Source organism: Excalfactoria chinensis, chromosome Z (genome assembly GCF_039878825.1).
Source record: "Excalfactoria chinensis isolate bCotChi1 chromosome Z, bCotChi1.hap2, whole genome shotgun sequence".
NCBI classification, from domain to species: domain Eukaryota; kingdom Metazoa; phylum Chordata; class Aves; order Galliformes; family Phasianidae; genus Excalfactoria; species Excalfactoria chinensis.
This window is the reverse complement of record NC_092857.1, coordinates 33216578-33243037: the sequence shown is the minus strand read 5'-3', so window position 1 is coordinate 33243037 and position 26460 is coordinate 33216578. Positions and strand designations below refer to the sequence as shown.

Sequence of the window (26460 nt, the reverse complement as noted above, 5' to 3'; positions counted from 1 at the left end):
GCTGCGGAAGAGGCCGGGGAGGAGCCGGCGCCGCGCGGCCGCTACCGCCCTCCGCCGGCGCCGGCGAGCAGCGCGGGGCCGGGCCGGGCCGCGGGCCCAGCGGGTGGCGGGCGGGTGGCGGGGCCGCGATTTGGGCGCAGCGGACTAACTTTAGCACTGCTAAAGGCAAAACCTGGCTTCCAGATACCATATGATTAAGCTGCAGAGTCACACACACACATTTGGAGTTATTTCCTATGTGTCACCAAGCAAGCATCAGCCTGTGCTTTTTTCTCCCCCCTACCCCGATGTCTGACCTAAATGTTCAAGTTTTGCTCCTTGAGATGGGCTCCATCTGTTTAGACTCGGATAAACAGACCAGTCTATTGCCGCAAAACCTTTTGTAACCTTCAGCGTTTCATAGCGCTTCATGTACTAGAGAAAGAAACAGTATCCAAGTTACTGCCCATCAGTGTTGCTCAGCTGCCGTCCCTTGTTGCTCTCAGAGGAGTCATGCAGTTGCAGAACAAAACAAAACCCCAGAAAGGAAAGAGCTGGAAGTGCACGTGCTTTGCTGAAGGCTTTCTCAGTAGGCTCTGTAGCCTGTCAGGATTTCCCATCTCAAGTATTCAGTGCTTGTTTTCACTTAGGAGAAACTGTTACAGACTCTACACAAAGGGTGGCTCATTCTGCAAATCGTTTAGTACAGACACTGCGGTTTCAGGCAGAATGGCTGCATTACATCTGGTGTCCCTTTTAAGTCTTCCCACAGACGGGTGGGAAGACTTCCCACTACACCCTTACGGGTTGTTTGGGGGAAAATGTGACAGATATTTGCCTTCTGGAGGTTAACCTAGTGCTAAAAAGCTCCTTTATTTTACTCCAAATAAAGCTAACCGTAACTGTCTGCATATGGCCACACTTTAAATATGGTACACACTCTGCATGATGGAGCAGACAGTTCTCATCTACAGCATTTTTTGCCCTTGGGTCATGCAGATTTGCCTCTTGCTTTTCTGTGAGGCAAGATCATCACCTTGCTGAGACTGAGCAATCCAATTTCAAAGCACGGAAAAGGGGTAATCGTGGCACACAGGCTCCATGTTAATAAAGATTCAAAGAGAAGAAAATCAGTCCGCGGTTAGATTTCATTATTCTGTGCACCAGAGGAGGAATAACCTCCTCCTTGTTGACGTTACAGGATTAGATCAGTATAAAACACACCAATGTGGGGTACAAAGCGGAACTTTAGGAATTAAAGTGCCAATTCCGGGTTGGCTGTCCAGCAGGTTCACACTGACAGCCATGATAGTCTTGAGAACAAAATACTTTATTCGTCGATAAAACTATAGTTTACAGTAGTATTTACTAAATAAATTATATAATTTCTCTTTTACAAGGAATAAACTAAAATCAAAAATATCTCAAAGACAATATATATATATACACAACATAAGGCCTTGTTATAAATAACGTATTTCTCTTTTCACCGACAGTGAAAATGTCTTTAAAGGCTCGTTTCCATATCTCATGTGCAGAGGGCTTACCCTCACCCTCCTATCAATTCCCATTTCCACTTCTGTGGATCTAAGCGATTAGAGCTGAAGGGTAGAAATATGCAGAAAAATTAACTTTATTCGCCACTGTGCTTATCTTTAAATAGGCAAAGCAGATAATATATCTTGTTTGCGTCATTACGAGATGCATGCAAATGAAATCACCGGGGAGCCAGTAAGAAAATATTACTTTGGAGTCCAAAAAAGGGTGATTGGCAATATAGTGGAAAGCAGCTCAAACACGGGTCTTCACAGTTCAGCAAGCGAGAGCAGATGACAGCAGAGTGTGGAATGTTTCACGTCGCTTTTTCCCAGCCCATCCATCCTTTCTATAGGTCGAAGATCCTGGCAATTCTTAGAATAAAGTCAGCTGATTGTTACTCTCTGTCTACAAGGCTCAGCAAATATCCCCTGCAGGAAGTGCTCCTGGTTAACCACAGTCACTTCTCTGTCTCACTCTTCATTCTTCTCGTGTTTTTTTATTTTTGTTACTGCAAAAACAGGAAAAAAAACAAAACAAAACAAAAGAAGCAAAGTTAGAAGTTGCGTTTATTTGTTTTGGTACAGAATTACTCATTGGTAACATATTTATTCCCCGAAGAAGCTGAAGCACAGTTCAAGAGTGATCCTCCAGTCAGAAACACCAGGTGCTGGGGCGGGGGAAGTGCAGTTTTTGCATCTCAGCTGAAAATCATGGCTATCCAAAACCCTTCAGGCACGACTGATGTTCTCTATCATTATTTTTCACAAGAAACATGACAAGATTAGCGCGCTCATTTTCTACAATACCTTCCACAGAAGCAGCTGTTAAATAATACAAACGGCTGATCACTCCTTAGTATCTCTATTGAATCACAGGTGAAGAGAAACTGTTCTCCGCTGAGCAACTCATTACTAGTATTTACCCTGAGGATTAGGTGTACTTTGCTGAACAATATCTCGCAGCAAATCAAACCTATCTCAGCTAACGTATCAAATGTGGAAGAGGACACAAAAGCAAACCAAAGACAGCTGGGCTGACCCCACCCCAGAACTTCAAGAAAGCATGAAGGAGATGCAGGTCTGCATTTATTAACCAGATGTTTAAAGTCCCTTCCAAACTGTACTGTTACAGACAGGGCACTCACAGTCACTGCTGGCTAACAAAGCAGTAACTTCTCAGGGACTATTCCCAGTTTGGACAGCTGTGGTCTGGCAATGAATGACTGGTGCTGCATTATCACCTGGCTGCCTCAAGGCCGAAAACCTGTCAGGCAGAATGTACTTATGGGATGCAGAACAAATTAATGTGTGAAGGAAAACTGCTGGACAAGTGAGTAAAATTAAGTAATACTTTAAGAAAAGGATGGCATGAGAATAACAATATATATATATTTTAAATATATATATATATATTAAAGCAAGTATCAGTTTGGCAAAAAAAGGTTGAACAGTTAACAGTACAGATAAGCAACATAATGCTTATGAAGCCAGCATCAGTGTGTTAAAATGTTCTCTTGCAGCATCCAGTTTGTGGCTGAAAGCTCATCTCTGAATGACTGCAAGTCCATTTTGACAGCCATAAGGGTAATTCAACACAATCTGAGACCCTCTGCCCTCATCACTTCACTCTCTCAGCACTACCGCCAATGCTCACTTTTCGCTGTTCCAGTAGTACGCAATTTTGACTTGTGCATTTTTATTCCTTTAACTCTTCTCCTTCTAAAGCATTCCAGAGGAATCAAGGATTGAAAAAAATACCTGCAAAATTTGCATTATGGAATTGGAGAAGACTGCCCTGATAGAAACACAAAGCAACTGCCTGAATGAGTCACAGAAATGCTGTGCATGCAGCAGGATTTAAACATCCTTCTCAGTGTCGGGTGCAATCCACTTCTGTCTGCGTTACTGTGGGAAATGGAATGCATTCTACAATGAAATGCGTGTGAGATGAGCAACTCTGTCACCGCTGCACAATGTATGGCATTACTCTCTTGTAAAAAAACAGTATTTTCTGATGAAGACTGCATTTGACCATAGCAACTGGGTCTGAAGTGATCATTTGGGGCAAATGACCCTATTGGATGCCTTCCTGCAATTGCTATCTGAAATGTCTCATGCTGGTTCTATAATGTACTTACAATATTGAGAATCTTTTTGTGCTTCAATTCTCTTTCCGTGGATTTGATTTTGATTATTTCCCCACACACTGCATTAAAATCCTTAGGGCATGAGAAACTGCAGCTTAGCAACAACAGAAGCAGTCATTTTAGCACCTGACTTACTCAGGTAATGTACTAATTGTAATCAGAAATGCTTTTAATCTAATCTAACTTCATTCCAGTACCTGATTTTCATGCAAGTGCTGCTGCTGCTTCTGCAAAATCTCTTCTACCAAATGATATTCAAGACCTCATTTTTTGTTTCACCTTTTGTTTCACCAGTTTTAGGAGACACATAGGCTTATTTTTCCCCTGACAGAGAAGATAACGGATAGTTGAATACAGACATAAAATAGACAAGAGAGGAGAGGAGGAATGAGCTGTTCCTCACTGTGTGGAACAGCCACATCTTCCCTCTTTCAGCCTTATGTAAACCCTGCTTTCAGGACAGAGTGCTTTACTGGTTCCAATATGTGCGCAGAACGCATTAGGATTCTTCTGCTCTCAGGGGAAACTCACTCAACCTGTCTGTAAATAAGGAGGCCTAAATTCTTTGTTCACAGTCCCGAAGTTAATGTTCGATCTGCCATGTTTTTTAACCAATTTCTTCAGTGAAAATGGCACAGCTCCAGAAAGAGAACAATGCATCAAAATATGAGGTATACATCGCAGTGTGACTGCACATTTGATTGCTTGTTCTTACACGTATCCTGCCTGGGAAATGCTTTAACTTCAGTCCCGGCTGTTACTGCTTCACAAAAGCACTCTGAAGAAAATTACAACATGATTAGAACTGAATCAAATGCTGTAGAAGATGGAGAAGCAAGAAGTTCCTGAATGAAAAACAAACACTTGTCAAGGAGTTATGGTAGCACGTACAACCCTGTATGGTAACTGCTGAGTCACAGCCTGAACCACTGATTGAGCACCCGGGGAAAGGACTAGGTCAGCCTTGGGAGCACAGGTGAGGGTAATTCAGCTGTGTGACCAGAAGGGCTGCAGCCTGGCTGCACCTCTCCTAGACGCCATTTAAGGGCTGACTGTCAGTGTGAAAGGATCTCTGGTTGGAGATCCCTCCTTTGTGGAGTTTTCCTCTGTAAGCCTAGGTCTCTGGAGATAGGTGAGCACTTGTCCTTTTTCTTTGTAACACCTTTCCATTGCACTAATCCCTTTGTCATTACACCTCCTGTAACCATTCCACCACACTGATCTTTCTGACTGCTACACACCACATAGCCAAAGAAATAAGAATCACAGAAATCACTGGGTTTGAAGGGACCTTAAACATCATCTTGTTCCAACCCCCTGCCCTGGGCAGGGTCACCTTCCTGGCCTTGAACACCTCCAGAGATAGGGCATCCAGAGCCTCTCTGGGCAGCCTGTGCTATTGCCCCACCATCCTCTGTGTAAAGAATTTCTTCCTAGTGTTTAATCTAAAGCCACTCTCTTTCCATCTACAGTCATTACTTCTTGACCACTACACTCCCTGAAAAAAAGCCTCTCCCCATTTTTCCTCTAAGTACTGGAAGGCCAAAGTGAGGTCTCCCCAAACCTTTTCCTCTTTGAGCTAAACCGTGCCCAAGTCCCTCAGCCTTTCGTTACAGGGGAGGTGTTTCTGCCCTCTGATCATTCTTGTGGCCATCCTCTGGACCCACTGCAACAGCTCCAAGTCGTAGTTATGCTGGGAACCCCAGCGCTGAACACAGCATTGCAGGTATTCATTTGATCAGAGCCAGGTGAGAATTCTATTTTTAATGCGAGGAGAGTTCATGCTAGGAGAGAGCAAAGACTGCTGGTTCAAAAATAGCTGAAGGAGTGAAAATATTTCCAGGAGAAAGTAATTGGAAGATGAGGGATTAGACAGTAAGCAGTTGGAAGGGGCTGAATACAAACTAGGAAGTGTTCAAAAGAAGAAGCAGGCACAATATATACCTGTAGGAGTGAGAACAGAAGAAAAGAAGCACAGTGAAGAGCAAGAAGAGGGAGAGTTTCGCTGTGTTTCCAAATAGGCACAGACAAGCACTCAGTCTATTTAGCTATGCATCTACAGCCACAATACACAAAGAAGAGATCTCCAGCTAGGTGTTACAACTTCAGAATCCTATAATAAAACTGGCATTTGGTCATACGCCACAGTATGGCTAATTCTCAATATTATTATCTACGCAATTCATCTGACAAATCATCGCCACACTAACTGGACTTCAAACATGCTGAGCTTGCTCATCACTACAGTTACTCTTGTCTTCCCCCCCCCCCCCATTTGAAATCATTTTCAATCATTTGCAGCTCTCTTTTCAGCAGCAGTGACTTAGAAGTCACTGCTATAGTGACTTAGCAGCTAGCAATATTACATTTCCACACAACCATTCTCTACTACTCTCTTACACAAGTCCTACAGAAATAAGTTGATTTAATGGGCTACATGAAGCCACAGTTAACTAAGTCAATTCTGTTTCCAACCGGCTGCTTGTACTTGCTATTCTGATTCAGTGGAGGCAGGACAGACAAAAACTACCCTAAGCAGTGGGTACCGTACATACCTAACTATTGCTGGCTTGGGGAAAAAACAACAGAAAAACATCAGTGGCACAGCCTACAGAGAACAGCACAGCAATCAGACACAACATACAGTAGATTCTGTATTTCTAAAGGGAAAAAAACAAAACAGGGAACACTTAAGACAGGACACTAAAGAATTCAGGGAACCTCTACTTAAAGGAAAATAGCTATGCTTGAGTGAAATGCTTGTTTGTAATCTAATTAATGATCACTTTTTTCACTTCCTCTGTAGATAATTCTTGCCACAAATGTCATTTCTCTATTAGTTGAAAGATTTGTAGGATAATGTCAGAATTGCTTAATTTATGTTTGAGGAAAGTGAACCTTCAGGAAAAAAGAAGAAAGCAGCATACCTCCCTCCTGTATTCATACTGAGTTTTTGGAACGGACTTGTAAATGCACAAAACCTCACCCAAATGCAATTAGCGCTGGGTGTCCAGCACCTTTACATCTGTGGAATGTAACGTATATATTCACCTTAGCTTTTTCTGTAAAATTTCCTTATAGGAACTGGTGCAGTGCTGATGCATGGATGGTTTACTTGCTGCAAAGCAGTGCTTACACAGAGCCACGGATGTTCAGCTGCTCACTCTCTCCTGACAGTAATGGGCTGGGGGTGCACCAGGAACTGTAAGGGGACACAGACAGGACTGCTGCCCCAAAGCAACCAAAGGGATAACTTCTACCACATGGTGTCATGCTCAGCTACAAAAGCTGGCGAGTGGAGAAAGAAAGGAGATGTTTGGATTAATGCTGTTTGATTCCCTAGTAAACTGTTACATGTGATGAGCCTGGCCTTCCTGGAAGTGATCAAACATTTGACCGCTGATGGAAGTAGTGCATGAATTCCTTAATTTGCTTTGATTTCACATGCTGCTTTTGATTGACAGATTTAACTATCTGTATCTCAGTCCATGAGTTGTCATACTCTTCAGATTCTCTTCCCCACCCTACTGAGGGAAGTGTGCAGCTCTGTGAGGCTCAGCTGCCCATCAGGGTTAAACAACAAAAGCTGTAGATAGCAAGAAAAAAATTTAAACGCTAGTATAGATGACATGAAGACAGACAAAGATAAAGAACTGAGCTTAGTGCTTATCTTTTGATCAAATAAACTATTCACTATGAACCAAATCAGCAAGGAAAGGATAACTTTTAAGATACATTCCAGCCACCACAACTGAAGAACCCTTCATAGCAGAAAAGGAAGCTATTAATATACTTTATATTGTGCTCTGCTTTTCTTCTGAATCACTGATGTAAATACAAAGCCTGTCTCTTCGGAAAAATTTACTTTCTCAATTGTGGAATATTCAGTATGAAGACAAAAGATGTTTTGTTTCCTCCTATAAGCATGGAAAACATAATAAACCACCCCATTCCCCCTACCATTACAGAAACCTGAAAGAAATTTTAGTATAATTTGTTATTAACGCAATAGCTAATAGATACAAAAGTTATTGAAGAATTTGTTTTGCAAAGGTACTTAAGCACACATCTAACTTAGAAATACCTCCAAGAACATGTGGTTCTTTAAGTTCAGTATTTATTCAAGTTCCCCCGCTGAGCATCAATCAGAGGAATTACGGGAAAAAAATGCCAACCAGAAGCAGACTGGCAACTTACCAAATAGACGTCCAAAACCGAAGCATTATCATTTTCTGTTTCCAGTGTGCTCTGTTCTGATGTCAAATAGATGGCACTATCTTCTAAAGTGAATGTTGAACTTGAAGGCAATTCTTTGCTGGAAAGAGAAGGGAGACTACAGTCAACAAAAAAATATAGGTTGCAGAGAGCTCAGTCACAGCTGAAATCTTACATTTCTCTCTAACATATAAGCTTCAAATACTTGAAAAGAAGGAAAATAAATATAAGTAAGCGTATAGGAAGTTAGCTGGGGGCTCATATTTGACTAATATATGCAAACCACATTATTTCTACTTTTGTTGCAATTAGAATGTTACCAAGAAGTAATACTGTTCTTGAACTCTGCTGGAACAATGAATCTGCGTCCCAGTATATGTGGGGTAATGTCATTAATTTCTACATCACAATGGTATAAATCCTAGGAACGTTTTTTGATTTAAAATGGAAGAAAAAAGTGACTTGGTAAAAGCACAGTAGAATTGGACTTTCTCATGTAGATAAGACATCACTTGCAGCCAAGAGTTCAGATGGGAATGTGAGAGAAGAAAAAGAGCGTAATGTAATTGGTACAGCTCTACAAGCAAGAAATGTTGGCAGAACAGATATGCTACATTATTTTAGTCACGGTTATGATTTATGTTTGCTGCTATGGAGAAAGGATGTGAAACTACGAATAAAACCACACAAGAACCTTGTTGTGTAAATACTTGGAATCAGAGCTGAAAACTGTCCATGGTGCTTTAATGGATTTAAGCACTTTAATCACTCATCCTCACTAGCTGCCAGAAATGAAGGGGCTTCATTCTGTACAGCCATATTTCAAATGTTCTTACCTATGTACACATGAAGAGAAAAGCTAACAATTCTGCATTATAACTGGCTCTTAAGACAAGGCCACAGCCATGTCTGTAAATGAGGAAAGGAGGATTAATTTTCCCCTCACTTTGCAGTACTTCACGGTTTAGGTATGTTTCAAATCAGGCATCAAGTCAGAAAGCAAATGAAAATACTCAACAAAGTAATGAGTCATCGGTCATCCTCATGTCATATTACTATAAAGTGCACAGACTACATTCACCAAATCACACTGCTCCTTTTACTACATGCAGTGTATTAGGCATCTCTTCAATTGTAAGACTAACTCATTTGGCCCAACAGTGACACAGCCCCCACTGGCTAAGCAGCAGTTTTCTAACACCCTTTATTTGTATTCTATTATGGAACATCTCAGTCACAGCAGTTTTCTGCCAACACTTCGTTTTACTAAAGGGAAAGGGAAGGACAGGAAGGAAAGAAAGGGGTTGTTGCCAAACGGTGACTGTTTTTATCATCTCCCACAGAACCAGCTCTGGCATTAAAGGCACTATTTTTTGTAAATGAGGGGAAAAAAAAAGAGGTCACCTTTGTTTGCTTGAGTAATTTTGACCAATGGTGATGCTCAGTTCAGGCCTCAAAATGTGCAAAGGCCCATATAAGAAAATCATGTGATGCAAGATGAATATGAAGTGAGCAGCTACTACACTGATCAAAATGTGCAAAGTCAGTGGTCAGCCTTTCTGGAAAACACTGCTCTGCATTACTAAGAGCAGCTTAGGCAGCCTGCAGCATATACTTGGCTTTTATATGCGTACTATGTTAAGTATAAAAGAAAAAGAACCTTGACACAGTTATTTGCTATGTACTAAGCCACAGCACTGCTGTTCTACTTAACTTCTCTCACAAAACTTCTGGCACCTGCATTCAGACGATGTGTGATTTTCCACAATTCACACCAGTGTGTTTTATTTTATAGCCTTCCTGTATCAGAAGGCCAAGACCTAGTCCGCCTGTTCTTTTCTGGTTAATTCACCAGCTTATTCTTATACATATTTCCTTTCTCCCTTTCCCACTTCTCCATTAGAATGCACTACATAGTTCGTTGTGGGTTTTTTTTTTGTTGTTGCTAGTTTGTTGTTATCATCTACTTTGCTTCACAACAACAGCAAAATGAGTTCAGTGCTCAGTGGTGGGATTGTGAAACTACTGCTCTATGGCACATAACAAAGACTGTGCCATCTGCCCCCCCAGAGTGTGACTCTTCTTATGGTATGCAAGGAGACATGCAGGTCTGCCTGCTGCAGGAATCCACTATACAGACAGGAAGCAAGTGAAGGTTGACACAAAAACAACATGGAAAGAGAAGTCAAAGTGCAGCTCCCATTAATGCTGCAGCCTGGTTATTCATTAGTGAACTTCCTAAAAAATAGAGAACATACAGAAACAGATAATATATAATACCATACAGAAATAAAGGGGTAGGAGGAAGTACAGAGTAAACTTACACAGAAAACCAGCAGGGAATAAAGATCCTTGCACAAAAACAGGCACGAAAGAACAGACCTACAATACAGAGGTGCTGCTCCATAGTTTAATTACAATCAAATCCCCATAACTTATCTGCAGCTAACAATCTTCTTGCTACTGGTGCTTTCACACTGAACAGTCAGAGATGAACACTAATACTCCTGTATGAAGAACTGTTTTCTAAAAGAAGTATGGAAGAACTGCTGAATAACAAAGCTTTCTTTCACATATCCTAAGTTCAATAACTGGAGACAGGGCAGACTACAAAAATTCTCTAATGAAACTTAAGTTTTGTGTTTAAAAGAACATATACATCTAAATGCTGCTTTTGTCTTCCGAGTGATGGAGTCTGACAGTAGTGGCAAACCATGAGGTGTGAAGAGAGACATAAAAGTCATCCTATGACTCTATAACTATATGAAGGTGAACAAATGCATACTCTGCTGCAACTGCCAACTAAAGTCATAAGGCTTGTTATTTTTACAGATGACACATATATGTGGTTGAAGAGACCATGCATATAAGCAATAAGCATTCAGATTGTCTAGATTGTGCAGTCTTGAGGAATGGCAGCCTGGGGGAGGGATTTACACATGACATCTGCTCAAAGAAGGTCCTCAGAATCTTCCTTCTGGAAATAATTAGTTGTGAAATGAGAACTGCAAGGATGAGTATGGACTATGGAAGGCAGGATCTACAGGGACAAATTCACACAAGGAAACACTCTTTTTTTCTATGAAGGAAAGCACTCATGCTCTTAGGTCTCCATTAAGCATGGGGTATCAACAGCTGAGTGGGATCAGACCCAATTAATTCAGTAAGAGCAGATGGAAGCATGCCTACATTATTACATATGCAGAGATCTTCCTACGAAAACTCAAAGCAACGTAAAAGACTTCTTTTAACAGGTACTAAAAACAACAACAGGAACACACAACAAAACTCCCTGTTTTTTAATTGCAATGTCAAATGAAGTCACTAAGTCCTAAGGGACAAGGTGACTCACTGAATAAGGAAACACAGATGTGAGAATTCACCATTTAAAGTGATGCTGATGAATTCTATAGTACTGTTACATACTGACTTACTATGTGGTAGTGTGTCCCCTTCTGCATGTATACACACATAAGGTTGGAGTAGGAACAGATGAAACTGAAGGGTTACTCAAGGCAATTACAAGGCACCATAATGTATCACTTGCTCAAGATGGACAGAGGAACTTGCATTCACAAGGTCAGTTCTTCTCTCTTTGATTCTAGTTCCACTGTAACACAAACTGACTTTTGCTTTTCAAGTCAGCGCTGATCCCCCTCTAGGGAAAGATGCTTTACAAAAGACTAACCTTACAAAAGACTGTCTTACAAACTTTCATTAAGGAAATATTCCTGCTAGTTGCCAGAAAAATCTAACTTCAGTTTAATTTTTCTCAAGACTATAAAGACCACAATACAGAGATCATCATACTAGGTATAATATAATCATTGTACTAGGTATAATATGATGCGAACGTCATTAAAATTTAGACATGCCTTAGTAAAGGCATAATTAGTGAAACTTGAGCATCATCCAGATTTACCTCCCACTTTGCATTTCAAGCGAGAAACTACTTTTTTTTTTTTTTTTTAAATTTTGTTACATGTCCAGAGCAAGAATTTACTGCTCAAGATAGATTCTCTCTTCTATTTCCACAAACACTTCATAAAACATCTCCAATAAATCCAAATATTGACTTTTGACACCACTGGAGAGGGGGAGAATTCTGTGTGCTTAGACGACAGTACTATGTGTGCTGGCACTGGAAGAACAAGGGAAGAAGTATCAGACTGTAAGATTAAATACATTTTAATCTTTTCTCTAACAGTGTTTTTTGTTATACCTCCAGGACTGCAGGTATCAGGGTTCTGCCCTTTAAACTGGCGTACTTCAATTTGCTTTTCTGCTATGTTTCTTCTTAAACTTGTCAAAGAATTGCTGTTCCAGCAGAATGTAATGAATAAGCAGGAAACTTTTTAAACTCCACGAAGTATCCCAGAATATTTCTATACATTATGCCTTTTTATCTACGTTACTGACTACTATAGTAGCAATCCTATACCAGAGGGGAGAAAAAAACAAAACTGATGAAAAGCTCCGCATGTATTACAAAATATAGCTTTTACCAGCACATTAATGAGATTTCCAAACTAATCTTTTCTCAAATTAAATAACTGAGCTGAATCTGATATGCACCCAAAACTTTCACATAGGGACAAAAAAATCCATATGTAAGAATGTACGTACGGAAGTAGGTATGCATGTAAAATATGTATCTCAGTACATAATCTTTTAATGCAACATATTTGCTATAAGCAGTCCTTTAAGTTCAATTTTCTGCAACAGCATCATCGCAGCATCACTGATGATCATTCAGTTTGAATGCAGAATTCCAGCATAGCATTCAAAGAGAAATTGGAGGTGAGACAGCATCAGAAGAGAATAAGACCCTATGCACACAATTAGTTAAAAAGAATACATTAGAGTGGAACAGAGTTTTTGAATGATTTCAATGATGCACAGAATTCCCACTGTTAATTTGTAGACTGAAAGGGAAAAGAAAAGCCAAGCAAAAACTTATTTTTACAGTTTTTTCCTCGCACTCAGTGGTGATCACCCATGACTGAGCTCAACTGAGCTGTTGCTCTCATCTTCCTAAAGCAGTCTACTTTATATCTTTGTTCCCAAATCAAAAACAAAACAAAACCAAAAGCACACAAAAAGCAGAAGTAATTCCACCAAAGAAGAATGAGGAAAGCCCTATTTTCTTTAAACCTTATATTACATGTTGCTTCAATCGCAGTCAAATTTTCTTTCTTTTCCATGGGGATTTCCCCACTGTTTCAGTGCATCTTCTAGCATTGAAGCACTGAAGTCTTCTTCCTCCACTTAGTGGCTGATTTACATTCACTTAGTATGCACAGTATGCACCTCTTTTAATCAAATTTAGGCAAATTTGTCTAAGTGCACAGACAGAACATTTAAATATAACATACAAGAGTTTTCCCATACAGAAAACCAGACTTGCATAGAGTATATATATATATATTTTTTTTAATTTTTTATTTTATTTTTTTTTTAGGAAAATTAATATCTACAAATTCCTTCAATTGAAAAAATAGAAGAAGGCTACTTTTATTTCCCAAGCTGTCTTTAAAAAAGTTATTTGATAAAAAATGTCATGGACATTTCAGTTGAAGCTGGGAAGTATCAGGAAGTTTTAATTGTGTAAGAGAAAACAATCCCTTGAAAACTTCCAAAATTTCAAGTGGTCTGCAACAGAAAAATAGAAATGCAAAAAAATATGAAAAATTGTTCACTAAAATTTAAATACAGCTAAGAATCACAGAATCACCAAGGTTGGAAAAGACCTCCAAGATCATCCAGTCCAACCACCCACCTTTCACCAGTATTTCCCACTGAACCATGTCCCTCAGGACAACATCTAAACGCTTACTGAACACCGCCAGGGACAGTGACTCCACCACCTCCTCGGGCAGCACATTCCAGCATCAGGCCACTATTTCAGATAGTCAGTTTTCCCTAATGCTCAACCTGAATCTCCCCTGGCACAACTTGAGGCCATTCCCTCCAGTCCTATCATTACATGGAAGAAGAGGCCACCCCCCACCTCACCTCAGCCTCCTTCCAGGGACTTGTACAGTGTGACAAGGTCCCCTACAAACTTAATAAAGGTGCACTTAGTGCCCTCATACAGGCCACCAATAAGGATAATAAACAGGACAGCCCCCACTAGTAACTGCTGGGGAACACCACTCATGACCAGTCTCTAGCTGGATTTAACTCCCTTTACCACCACTCACTCCCTTTACCACCACTTACTTACACCACTTTGGGCCCAGCCATCCAGATAGTTCTTTACCCAGCAAAGGCTACACATGTCCAAGCCATAGGCTGCAAGCTTCTCTGGGAGAATACTTTGGGAAACAACAGTCAAAGGCTTTGCTGAAGTCTAGGTAGACTATGTCAACTGCCTTTCCCTCATTCACCAGGCAGGTAACTAGATCAACCAGGACATGCCTCTCATGAACCCACGCCAGTTGGGCCAGATCCCCTGGATGCCCTACACATGCTGTGTGGTCTCCCTCTGTCATGGTTTTGCAATGTTGTAATTTTGCTATCAGTATTCCACATCATAACATCATGTTAAGCACAGATAATTTTGACGAATCTGCTGCTCACAAAAGAAGACTGAATGTCCCAGGGAGCACCACGGTCAGTCATATGACCAGGACTATATAATCTCACTTCAGTGCTGGACTCGCTCTCTTGGATCCTGCCAGCCATGGGGGAGCCGTGTGGGAGCGTTCCAGCCGTTTCACCTAGAGTTACAGTAGGCCTCTCGGTTTCGGGACTCACTCTCTCTTATTTTACTTGATTCATTAGCCTTAATTCCAATTATATTGCATTATATTGTGTTATTCTGTATTCCGATATAGTATTTAGTAAATAAGTGTGCCTCCTTCGATCGTTGCCGCTGTATTTATTTCCTTTTTCCCTGTTTTCTTTTCCTTCTGGGCCAGCGGCCTGTGGGCCGACTGCCCCCTTGTCATGGGTGCCGGTAGATTTTAGGGTAACCCTTAATATTCTTGGTGGAGAATGCAGGCAGACTGCCAACAAATTTGGGCAAAAGTGGGCAAAAACTGCAAAAGTTGCCGTTTTTCTGTTTTTTTGTCTGTTGTTCCTTTAGCTTTTACAGAGCTACGAGTTTTTTTTTCGTTAAGGAGCTATCTAAAGTTTACGTTTCTGCACCTGGGAGCTTGACCTTGAAAGTCCGGGCGGACTGCCAGTACCCCAGAATATTTTGTAAACTTTTAGCTCTGCTATCTCGCTATTGAAGAGAGGAAAAAAAAATGTGTGCTCTGTTAAAACTGCTTGTAAAACTGCTTTTCAGGGGACTGCATGCTCCTTGTCCCTTCCCTGAATGCATTATGCAGTTTTTGAATGCCCATTTGACCACACTGTTAATTTCCCTGAACATACTGTTGGTTATTTTATTAATCTCACTCAGTATCTGGATTTATAACATTCTGAGGAAGTCTTCCCCAGAACCAGAGAATACTGAGTGGCAGGGAGTGTGGAGAGGCTTTGAGGAGACTTTAAAAAAGCAGACATCTTCAGTGTCATGGAGCTTTACTCCTGAGCACTTGAAGAATCGCGAGAGTTTGATCACATATTTGAGGCAAGACTGTTGCAGCACGGGCAGATCTCAGGAGGCACAAATGATTTGGGGCCTGGCTAATGCTTATCGGGCCTTATTCAATAACATTCCAGAGATGGAAAAAGTTTTTGAAGCTGAGAGAGAGAGTCTCAGAGCTGAAAAGGCAGAGAGGGAAAAAGTTTTTGAAGCTGAGAGAGTCTCAGAGCTGAGATGGAGAGTCTCAGAGCTGAGAGAAATGACCTCCTGTATCAGCGTGACACCCTCCGGTCCGAACTTGATGCTTTCTGGTCCAGGCAAGACGCGCAAGACGCACTGCAGTCTGAGAGAGATGCCCTTCGGTCTGAGCGTAACACTCTCCAGTCCGAGCGTGACACCCCCCAGTCTGGACACGACACTCTCCAGTCCAAGCACAACACTCTCCGGTCTGAGCACAATGCCCTCCAGTCCGAGTGCAACAACCTCCGGTCAGAGAAAGGCTCCTCCCCGAGCCCAACCAAGGCAGCTGGTAGCAGAGCAGTGCAACCCCAAGCAGATGACATCGGTCTCGGCTCTCCTAGTGTGTCTGTTCCGTATCTGGAAGGGGTTGGTGCGCTTCTGGGCTGAGCAGGCGCCCGCCGCTATGGCAGGAGGCCACGCTGCCCCTGGTCCAGCCCGCTGGAGGCCTGGCCATCCAGCAAGAGGGGCTGGCCTTAGATGTGGCTGAATGGGAGAGGTGGCCAATGCTTCATCTTTATACTGACTCATGGATGGTGGCAAATACCTTATGGGGGTGGTTGCCGCAGTGGTAACAAAACAACTGGCAATGATGAAGAGGTAAACCTATTTGGGCTGCTGAGCTGTGGAAAGACATCGCTGCCCGAATAAGAAACATTGTTGTAAAGGTGCGCCATGTAGATGCTCACGTGCCTAAGAGTAAGGCTACTCAAGAACATTAAAATAACCATCAGGTCGATCAAGCTGCCAGAATTGAGGTGGCTCAAATAGACTTGGACTGGCAGAACAGGGGTGAATTATTCCCAGCTTGGTGGGCCCATGAGACTTCGGGTCATCAAGGAAGAGGTGCAACATATAAGTGGGCCAGAGACCGAGGGGTGGACTTAATTATGCATGCTATTTCTCAGGTCATTCATGATTGTGAAACATGCGCCATAATTAAACAAGCCAAGAGGAGGAAACCTTTTTGGGGGGAAGGGCGATGGCAAAAATATAAATATGGGGAGGCATGGTAGGTTGATTATATCACCTTGCCATGATCCCGAAATGGTAAGCGTTATGTGCTCACCACAGTGGAGGCAACCACTGGGTGGCTTGAAACATACGCAGTACCCCATGCTACCACCCAAAACACATTATTAGGGCTGGAGAAAGCAGGTCCTTTGGAGGCATGGCACTCCAGACACTGCCCCAGCAGTTCCACTCCTATCCCTGTCACCTGGGCAAGCAGGAGCTCATGGTGAGGATGGTGTGGATGTGCCAAGTGAGCCACCCCGCAGTGAGGGGGGTCATCCTGCAGCCACAAGGCCTGGGTTCGCTGTTCCCCTATGAGGGTTGGAGCTGGACTCTCCAGGCCAGGATGTGAAGCTGCTGGCACCATCACCTGCTGGGGACTTTCTTGATGAGCCTCTACTTGATGTTTCTGTTCCACTGGAGGGAACAGATGACTTGGAGGATGGCGATTCCACCAGCAGTGATGCTGGTCTGCTTCTCCCCTCTGCTTATGCTCTGGGCTCCTGCCTGACATTCAGATTGATGGAGACAGAGGACAGTCCCAAGAAGTCCTCCGTGCAGCGGCCCTGTAGCTTAGGGAAAGGATGAGTGCACCTTGATGTGGGGGATGCCCCGCTAGTGCTGCCTTTTCCCTTTTTTCCCCTCCACTGCCGTCATGTTCCTTTTTCCAGCAGTTGTGCCATTTCCTTGACTTAGTAAATAATAGTGTGTTAAGTTATGAAGTTTTATTTTCAGCCTAAGGATTTGCATGAAAATAGATATAAATTGTTAAGGCAATAAGTTTGCTGATTGTTCACAACTATATATATATATGTGTGTGTGTGATAAGCATAATGTAATGATGTAGAATAAGGGGTGGAATGTCATGGTTTTGCAATTTTGTAATTTTGCTATCAGTATTCCACATCATAACATCATGTTAAGCACAGATAATTTTGACGAATCTGCTGCTCACAAAAGAAGACTGAATGTCCCAGGGAACACCACGGTCAGTCATATGACCAGGACTATATAATCTCACTTCAGTGCTGGACTCGCTCTCTTGGATCCTGCCAGCCAGGGGGGAGCCGTGTGGGAGCGTTCCAGCTGTTTCACCTAGAGTTACAGTAGGCCTCTCGGTTTCGGGACTCACTCTCTCTTATTTTACTTGATTCATTAGCCTTAATTCCAATTATATTGTATTATATTGTGTTATTCTGTATTCCGATATAGTATTTAGTAAATAAGTGTGCCTCCTTCGATCATTGCCGCTGTATTTATTTCTTTTTCCCTGTTTTCTTTTCCTTCTGGGCCAGCGGCCTGTGGGCCGACTGCCCCCTTGTCACGGGTGCAGGTAGATTTTAGGGTAACCCATGACAACAACCAAGAAAGCCAACCAAGAAACCACTTGCTGAGTACCATATCACGATTGTCCATTTTCTCCTTTTTACTTCCCATTTGTAGATGAAGCTCCTTCTATTCTGAAAAAACAAAAACCAGACAGCTTCCCCTCCATACTTATCCTGTACCACTCCTTCACACCACCAGGGTAACACTTAAAGTTTCCCTAGCTCTTCAAGGACCAAAAACTGGTGAAAAATAAGCAGTAAGCAGTCTAGACAAACACTCAGAATAAGCAATATGTCTATGACTGCTGCTCAGTTCCCCTTTTTCCATTATAACTAGTCCCCAAACACTGCTCTGTATTATCTACCAATTATGCTAGTTCTAATCTGTGCCAAGTCAGGATTAGATAGACTCTCCTCAGATGATAAAGTCTCATAAGTCAGCTCCAGCTCAGCAAATCAGCTCTGGTTAGCCACACTGGCAGCAATTCCTTACATCACAGTTGCTCAGCAACTCCAAGAATGGAATGTATTGAGCTCTCTTCTCAGATAAAATTCCCTCTCCTTAGAAAATGATGACATTCATGGGGTTGATACAAGCAGGGTAATTCCACAAAAAAGCTTAAAAATCTGATGTGTGCCTCAAGGTATTCAAGGTACTCTCTTTTTTAGTGAGAGAAACAACTGCACTTGTCTTCTTACTGTGCTTGCACATGCTGCTCACTAGCACTACTGGGAATTATGGACCTATGCATATACTGTGCATGGTACTACTGGATTATTTCCCTTCAATATCAAAAACAGAAAGTTCTGAGTGGCTAAGAGGAAATTCTTGTACTCTCTACTTTGTGCTAGGACACTCTGAAAGGGGAAGGAAAGGAAAACAGCTTAAAAAAATGCCCATTTTTTTTTCCTACTAAATAATTTAGAGTAGAATTTCATAGTCAATTACACATTTAAAAACTGAAAGCAGGCTCATGTTTTGAAACAAAGCCTAAAAGAATGATTTGTATACAAGACTGCCTTGGGCTTATGTTATCAGAGACAATTGGCAAAGTGCTGAGTTATTCAGAAGCAGAACTCCAGTGAGAAAAATTTAAGGCATCTAAGCCTCAATACATCATTATGGCATGTTTCTTTGGTGTTTTTATTTCCCTACGAGCTTTTCTCATGGTAGCACAGAAATGTCTCCAATGTGCCATAGAAACATAAGTTTCAGCAGCATAGACAAGAGCTGCTCTGAAAGTAATGCTTCCATTTTACTATGTTAGCTTACAATGTCAGAGTTGGTGGCATGGCAGTAGAGGCTGAACCTTTCTACCAATATTCTACTACGTGTTGCTGCTGTGTGACAGATGGCAGCAGAGGGGCACTCTGACACAGTGGCATCTGACATGGAACTGCAGATGAAGCAAAGGCACGGCACCAAATTCCTCTATGGGGAAAAAGTGGCACCCACTGACACTCACCAACACTTGCTGAACATTTACAGAGATCAAGGGGATGTGAGCACAATGAAGTGGTGGGTGGTGTATTTCAGCAGTGGCAACAGAAATGTGGAAGATGAGCCATGTTCTGGTCAGCTATGCAGACTGTTATGAGGGCAGCATGTAGGCTCTTGTTCATCACTGGTAAAAATGCAAAGTTAATGGTGGTGGCTGTGCTTAAAAACAGCATTTTGTAGCTGAGAATTTGCTTTATCAAATGGTGTTATTGTACTCTTTGCATCTATTGCAAGAAAATTAGAAAAACTAAATACTCAACTTTATTTTTAGCAAAGCTAAAATTTTTTTCAAGACAATGGAATTTTCAAGTCACACAGCTGTCATAAATTGGACACAACTTACAGAAGTTAAATTGAAGGAGCTCCATTTCTGCTAACACGTATTCATCAGTAATGTTACCTGACACATGTATGACAACTTGTCATAGTTCTGTAACTAAAAACCCATCACAAAACCATACCTAATTCAGATTTTTTTTTTTTTTTTCCAAAACAGATCAGTGAGCTTCCCTTCAATTTAATGAAAACGAAACCTTAAGTAGCACTTTGAGCAAGGGACTCTGCAAGTCATTTTACCTTTTATATGAAGGCAACTGATGAAATTTTAACAAGGAAGTAAATTTCTACTGCCTCAAAACTACTTGTAAAACACCTTGATTGTTTTGGACAACATACAAAGTAAAGAACTATATCACAGTACATGAATTATCTTACTAAATTTACATAAACATGGTACGATGCAGGATTTCAAATCAGTACAGAGAAATTCAAGATGCTTGTTTTCACAAAAGTTACCCATACTGACAAAAACACATTAAAAAATTGCTAGTCTGTGACATCACATATGGCAATAAGATCTACAAGCAGGTAAGACAGTACAACGTAACACTTTTCTTATGGCAACTTTTGGTAGAGTTTAGGTACACACAGCTTCCCATCAAGCCTTACTGGCATAGCAATGGTATTGGGCTGACATCGCTAAAAAGTATCCAAGCTAGCTCACAAGTTTCATCAAAACATTCCCATTTTTTATCTGTCCTGGATTAAAACTGGATAGGCTCCTGCCACACACCCCAGCGAAGGTTCAAGGAAATTCACTTCAGCAAATGGTCACTTCTAAGGAACTTAAAGCAGACCATCCAGCACTGAGCATCCAGAATAAAGATCATCTTCAAGGCCGTTTCCTTTTTCTAAAAATAAATATATATATATATATATTTTCAGCCAAATTACAAATATTCCCAATCTTGTATACCTGTGTATAGTTTGGCTTGTGGAACAGACTAAGGCCTAAGTAAGTCTCTAACGCCTAGTTTAGTTTTGGAAAATGTTTTTAAAAAAAAATACAAAGTGTATGGTAGCTTTTACTCTGAGTTTATGGTTTTTACTCTGTGACCCCATTGCAAAATACATGACAAATCCAATAGGATTCCAGCTGTTCTCCTTCAGTGGAAATGGTCAATACTGGTCTATAAAGAAAATCTCTCATTCTGATTTCAATTTTGCAGAGCCTGCACCCTTTGAACATGTTGCCAGACTTTTACCAGAATGGTGGGGAATCCTCTTCTAAATATACCTGCTAGAACAAATTTACCTGCTAGAATAGAACAAAGGCTGATCAGGTTGACAGCGTTCATCTACATTCAAGGAAGAAGAAGAGATTGTGGTTGCCAGAGAAGCTGCTTCAAACAGAGATGGATTGCTTGGCACTAAATCTGGCCGGTGGTGTGAACCTAGTACTGAATATACAAAAATAAAGAACAACATTAACAACTTCCATTACAGATTGGATCCAGAAGTCTTTATGCAAGTACATGGGGTTACCAGGTACTCTCACTTGGTTCTTGAAGCTTCTAAACATGTTTGAATAGATGATATTGTGATCTGCCCATACCTACACTCTTCACAAGGCAAATTTCAACTGCTAGTTAGTACATTTAGCAGAACACAAAGCAACCTGATGGACAAATATTAAACAGCAGTATGAATATACGATGAATTCTTCTAGGAGCTAGGACCACTCTCTCACTTTGTGAGCCTTCTTTTCAGACAGGATTAGGTGGTCAGTTCTCTGCATCACACTGGAAACGATCTCTGAAAAGAGCAGATTCTGTCTCTTTAAAAATATTCTGGGGCAAATAAATTGAGCTTGAAAACACCCAATACAACATATTCATTTAGAAATCAGAGAAAAGAATAGCACTAGCTCTGGCCTTAATCTGCTAACTGGACAAATTGTTTTAGGATCTCCTGCAAAGAAGCAGAAAACTAAGATCATATTATAACCTTGATATATAAACCACTTTTTCCTTGCAGTATCCAAGAATAACTAAACCTCAAGTTCTGAAGTCTAGCCAGACTTTCTAGCTCAGGCTTATACAAAATTCTTTTAAAAATATGGTTCAGAGCAAGGTATTACCTTCCTCATCAAGGCTGGAGCAGCTTTGCCCTTCGGTAATAATGCCATGCTTTTCTTCCTTCCACTCCTGGCTGACAGCAGACACTATTTCTTGTGATACTGCCTTTAGGACTGTGATGGAATTGCACCGTTTCTTGGAAGGTGAAGACCTTAAAGCTGTGTTACCAAATGAACACAGGTATTGAATTAGTCACTTTAGTATCCTGTACATCTTTAACAGCATATAGAAAGGTAAGTCACCTATAAAGCTAGGGTTTCTGGGTACAGATCAGACTGTAGACTGTATATAGGCTGCATACATCCAGATAGAAAAATCAATTATCACATAGCACATTACTAAACCCACAGGCGCTGGTTAGTTACTCGTCTATGAGCAAAGTACTTTTGTTTATTTGCTTTCTGGAGTTTCCTACTGATCACAGTACAAAAAGACAGGTCAGTCAACCAAGCTTTTTTTTCCAACATAGGAAAACTGAAAAGTTTGGTATCTTGAGAAGTTATGACCACTTCCTCAAGCTGTGAATCATTCCTACATAATGATGAATGTGCTATTACAGAATTTCTTCAGTGGCATGTGTGAAACCTAAACTTTTTTGGGTAAAATAAACACTTCCAAAATGTTGATGGCTTGTATACTCAGAAAATGCCTGTTATGACTTCTGGTAGGGTTTTCTCACTTAGAACAGCACTTTGAGTGAAACACCGAATCTCACCATTGTTACTACAATTGAATCATGACCTCTGTTTGTTTTTCTTCTTCAGAATAAGGCCAGTTAGTTCAGTTAGTGCTTTTAAATTGCCAGCTGCTGACCCTCATGCATAAGCAGAAAGGTTATGTCAGATACACTGGAATAATTTATAGTATACTCTATTACAAAATTCAAGTTAAAGGCATCAAAGCCACTTTGCTATGGATTGACACGCTTAGAAGAATGGAATCAGAAGCACAGCTCTAATGCTAAAAATACATATATATATATATATATATTTATAACAAAATTGCTGCTGTGCTAACCTCTGACTAATTTAATTAATTTAATTAGTTCTGCTCATATAAGTTCTACATGATCTTGAAGAAAGGATTCTTGTATTACCAGGACAGAAGCGTTACAAAATAATCATTATGAAAATACCCGGCAGTGCAAAATCAACTATTTTCTTACCTTGAACTTTCTTGAAAACTCTTGTATTCATAAATTTTAAAAATCTATCTGCATAAAAACTTGGTCTATGAACTGAAATTGTATCCTGCAAGAATGAAAAAGGTCTTAGTCACATTTTCTGTAGAAAAAAAAATCAAAATTATATTGTCAAGTTAAAAGTTCAACACATCAGGTTTCTGGTCTCTGCAAAGCAACAAAGCCCCCAGCAATTCTTTCCTGTAAGAAAAGGTAGCTCTAGGTAAAAGCATTACATTTATGAAATTATGAGTCCAAATTGTAATAGCTATGTTCTGCAAATTCTTTGCGGAATTTGAAAATGGTATTTTTCAGAATACATGAGGTTTTTTTTTTTACTGTCTTGCTAACCGGCCACTGTCCTGTGTAAGTCATAAAGGCAAGATCAGTTTACCTGCTTATTGAAAGGTCAACAAATAAAATCAAAGCACGTATTAAGAGATCAACCTATAAGACTTCAGAAACAGTTTAGATGCTGTGGTGATGGACTACAAATACACCAGAGAAAAACACCACAGAAAACAAAGTTCCCTTACTTAAAATACCAGCAATTAAAAAAACAAAACCAAAAACATTTACCCCATCGTAAACAAGAGCTTTCCATGAATGTTCCAGCCTCTTCATTAACCTAAGCAAAGACATATAAAAGAGTGAGAACTGCTCTATAAAGTATCCATCCTTGTATAGTGTGGATAGAATAGTTCATTCAGTAAAATTATGAAATTCAATTGCCACTCACCTGTAAGACTGCAGAATATCAATTATCCCCATAAATAGAAGCAGCTTTTCCCCTTTATGGCTTTTAGCTGGAATACCTCCCATTCTGACAGAAACAATAAAAACGTAGTTAGAATCTCTGACTATTGGTTCTTAGGTGAACTGTACCTACCTACAAATCCAAAGAAATAAGACAATTTTAAAGCTAGATGCCACAATGCAAATTCAGATGTAACTCAGCGCAGACCTGATTTTAAATGGTAAGCTTAAGGTACTTTAGATTGACTGGTAAATACTTATCATAAATTAAGTATATTTGGGGGAGATTTTTTGATAGGATTGCATTGGGCTTTCAGCAGCAACACTGCAGTTCTCATTATCTGAGTAGCACCCAACATCTTCACCGCTATATGATGCCTCGTCTTCCATACATAATAGGAGCTTTCTTGGATGACCTACGTAATCAGCTGTATCTTTTACTAAAAAAAACACAAACCAGAACTAAAAACCAACCGACACCCCCTGCCAAAAGGGCTGGTACAACATTTCTGTCATACAAGAGCATTCATCATGCCCTTTGTAAAAGTTACACTGTAAAAACTCAACGAAATTCAGCTCTTTGTCCAATTTATATTCTAGACCTCAGAACATCTGGATACTCTATAAATGCAAAGTACCACAGTTTTCCTATTTGTCTGCTGCAGGTTTACACACACTTTCATACTGTTAACTGTATTTACAGACAGCTCCTGTGAGAAAAGTAAATCCTTCTAATACGCAATTAAACCCTCATTATACTCAAGAACTGACTACACAGAATAAGAATGGTGATCATAATACCCTCACTGATAATTGACGTGTTTCAAAGTAAACAAAAGAATTATATAAAACAATGTATAAATACATTGCTACTGCAGTTTTTGCTATATAGAAGTACAAGAGAAAAGCAGCCATTCTTAACTTCTGGAAATAGCGTACATGAATATGACTGCACTTCAGCAGTGATTATACAATTCTATGTACTGAGTACACTACTTTAGTACCAAAAGTAAACACTATAGAAACAGTCATTTCAATAATAGTTTCTACTTATGGCTCATCAGGCTGTTTCTAGCTGAGACTAGTTCATACCTGGGACTCTTATAATGGTTGTCTTATAACATTTCTTTCAAAAACGAAACTAACAAAATTTGCAATCAGCTATTTAAAGGTATCAGCCAACTACTCAGCATTTCTGCTCCTCAGTCTCCAGCAAGTCTTGATGGTGAAGCTTTGAAAAAGTTAAAATGCAAAATCTTCCTATTCCTGAAATACAAATGAGTCTTGAATGCTTTGCCAATCAATATCACGTGACACTGACTGAAGAAATTTTAATGTCAACACTATGGACACGGTATGGCACTTACGTGTTCGTTGCCTCTGTTACAACAGAATCCCCTGACTTCCCAGGCCCCTGTATAGACTCCATGGCTGTAGAATAGAGAACTTTCTGCCCTCCAGGACGTTTCCCATCAGACGCGTTCTGGGAGCTCTCACCCTCTTTTTCTCCCATATTACTGTTCAGTATATGTATTCCCAGTAACAGACTGTAATCCATGATCTTAAAACTTTCTAGAACCTATGAACAAAGAAGAACTGGCTGCAGTGAAACAAGAAAAGGCTACATGCAATTGTGTTACACAGCAGCATATTGAGAACCTCAGTAAAATCAGCCTTCATAGCACACTTTTCCTTAATTGGGAAAATGTGCAATAAGAGCCCTAGAAAATAATCTTTCACTACTCCACAGAAGTTAAATGCTAGTTGTCTTGTTATCTCTTTGCTTCTTTAACACCTGAAAAAAGAAATACTCAAAACAAACGTGACATAATGTTGCTCTGTAATCAAGAAAGATATATTCACTCCTTTTTATTTATAGAAAACAATGAATTAATAGTTTCACTATATACTTAAGAACTACACATACCTCTAATGCCTGCTCCAAGTTTTTTACAGAGAAATTCTGCCTCTGCTAAAGTAGTACTCTCTCCTCCATCTCCTGTTTTAACTCAAAAAGTATTCCTGAAGCATTTCACAGTGTCAGGAAAACCACTTGCTACTGCCCTCTCAGAGGCTTCTCTAATGCATGTGTACCGTATATTTCTAGTGACATCATTATGAGACCTGTCATACCTCCACTAAAAGGCAATAGATTCAAGTCAGCACATAAATATGAAGTAAAACAAGCAGTAATCACAGCTAGCAATGTAACAAAAATGTTAGTAGCCAGAGGCTGGATTAGTACCACCAGTAATGACAGTGATATGTGGAAGGAGAGAAATTAGTAGCAACAGGGGAAAATTTGCAGTGCAATTTAACTTTCCTTCCATTCATTCATCTCAGCAATGATTTATGGTATGTTTTAGCATACAAAGCCCAAATGTAGTGGTGTAATTTTGTCTGAATTAAGAGGTAGTAGTGCATCTTTTTACCTCAATGGGAACAAAATGTGATTTTATAGTCAAGACAAATGAAGAGCACAAACTCTTCATGTTAAGAGTTGACTCTTATGTTAGAAGCTGACTTACTGTCAGCGTACAAAAAGCACAAATATTTCTACGCAAAACACTGAGTTTGCATGTGAACTTCATGACATGCTGCAAATCCAAAA

The 26460-nt window shown here is 40.4% G+C and overlaps 1 protein-coding gene across 4 annotated transcripts in view; it reads right to left on the bottom strand.

The window, feature by feature from the left end:
* Positions 1 to 1109: 1109 nt before the first annotated feature.
* The window catches only part of PIP5K1B (phosphatidylinositol-4-phosphate 5-kinase type 1 beta), a 95349-nt gene continuing 69998 nt past the window's right edge, over positions 1110 to 26460 (bottom strand). For 3 of the 4 annotated variants that reach the window (XM_072360273.1, XM_072360274.1, XM_072360275.1), the window contains 8 exons: positions 25217 to 25428; positions 23833 to 23916; positions 23673 to 23721; positions 23079 to 23163; positions 21916 to 22071; positions 21091 to 21235; positions 7862 to 7979; positions 1110 to 2026 (listed from right to left, as the gene is read on the bottom strand). In XM_072360273.1, the coding sequence (XP_072216374.1) occupies positions 2024 to 2026; positions 7862 to 7979; positions 21091 to 21235; positions 21916 to 22071; positions 23079 to 23163; positions 23673 to 23721; positions 23833 to 23916; positions 25217 to 25428 (852 nt within the window). In that variant the 3' untranslated portion in view covers positions 1110 to 2023. Of the gene's footprint in view, positions 2027 to 7861; positions 7980 to 19736; positions 20687 to 21090; positions 21236 to 21915; positions 22072 to 23078; positions 23164 to 23672; positions 23722 to 23832; positions 23917 to 25216; positions 25429 to 26460 lie in introns of those variants that run through there. The other variant, XM_072360276.1, reaches the window with a different exon arrangement.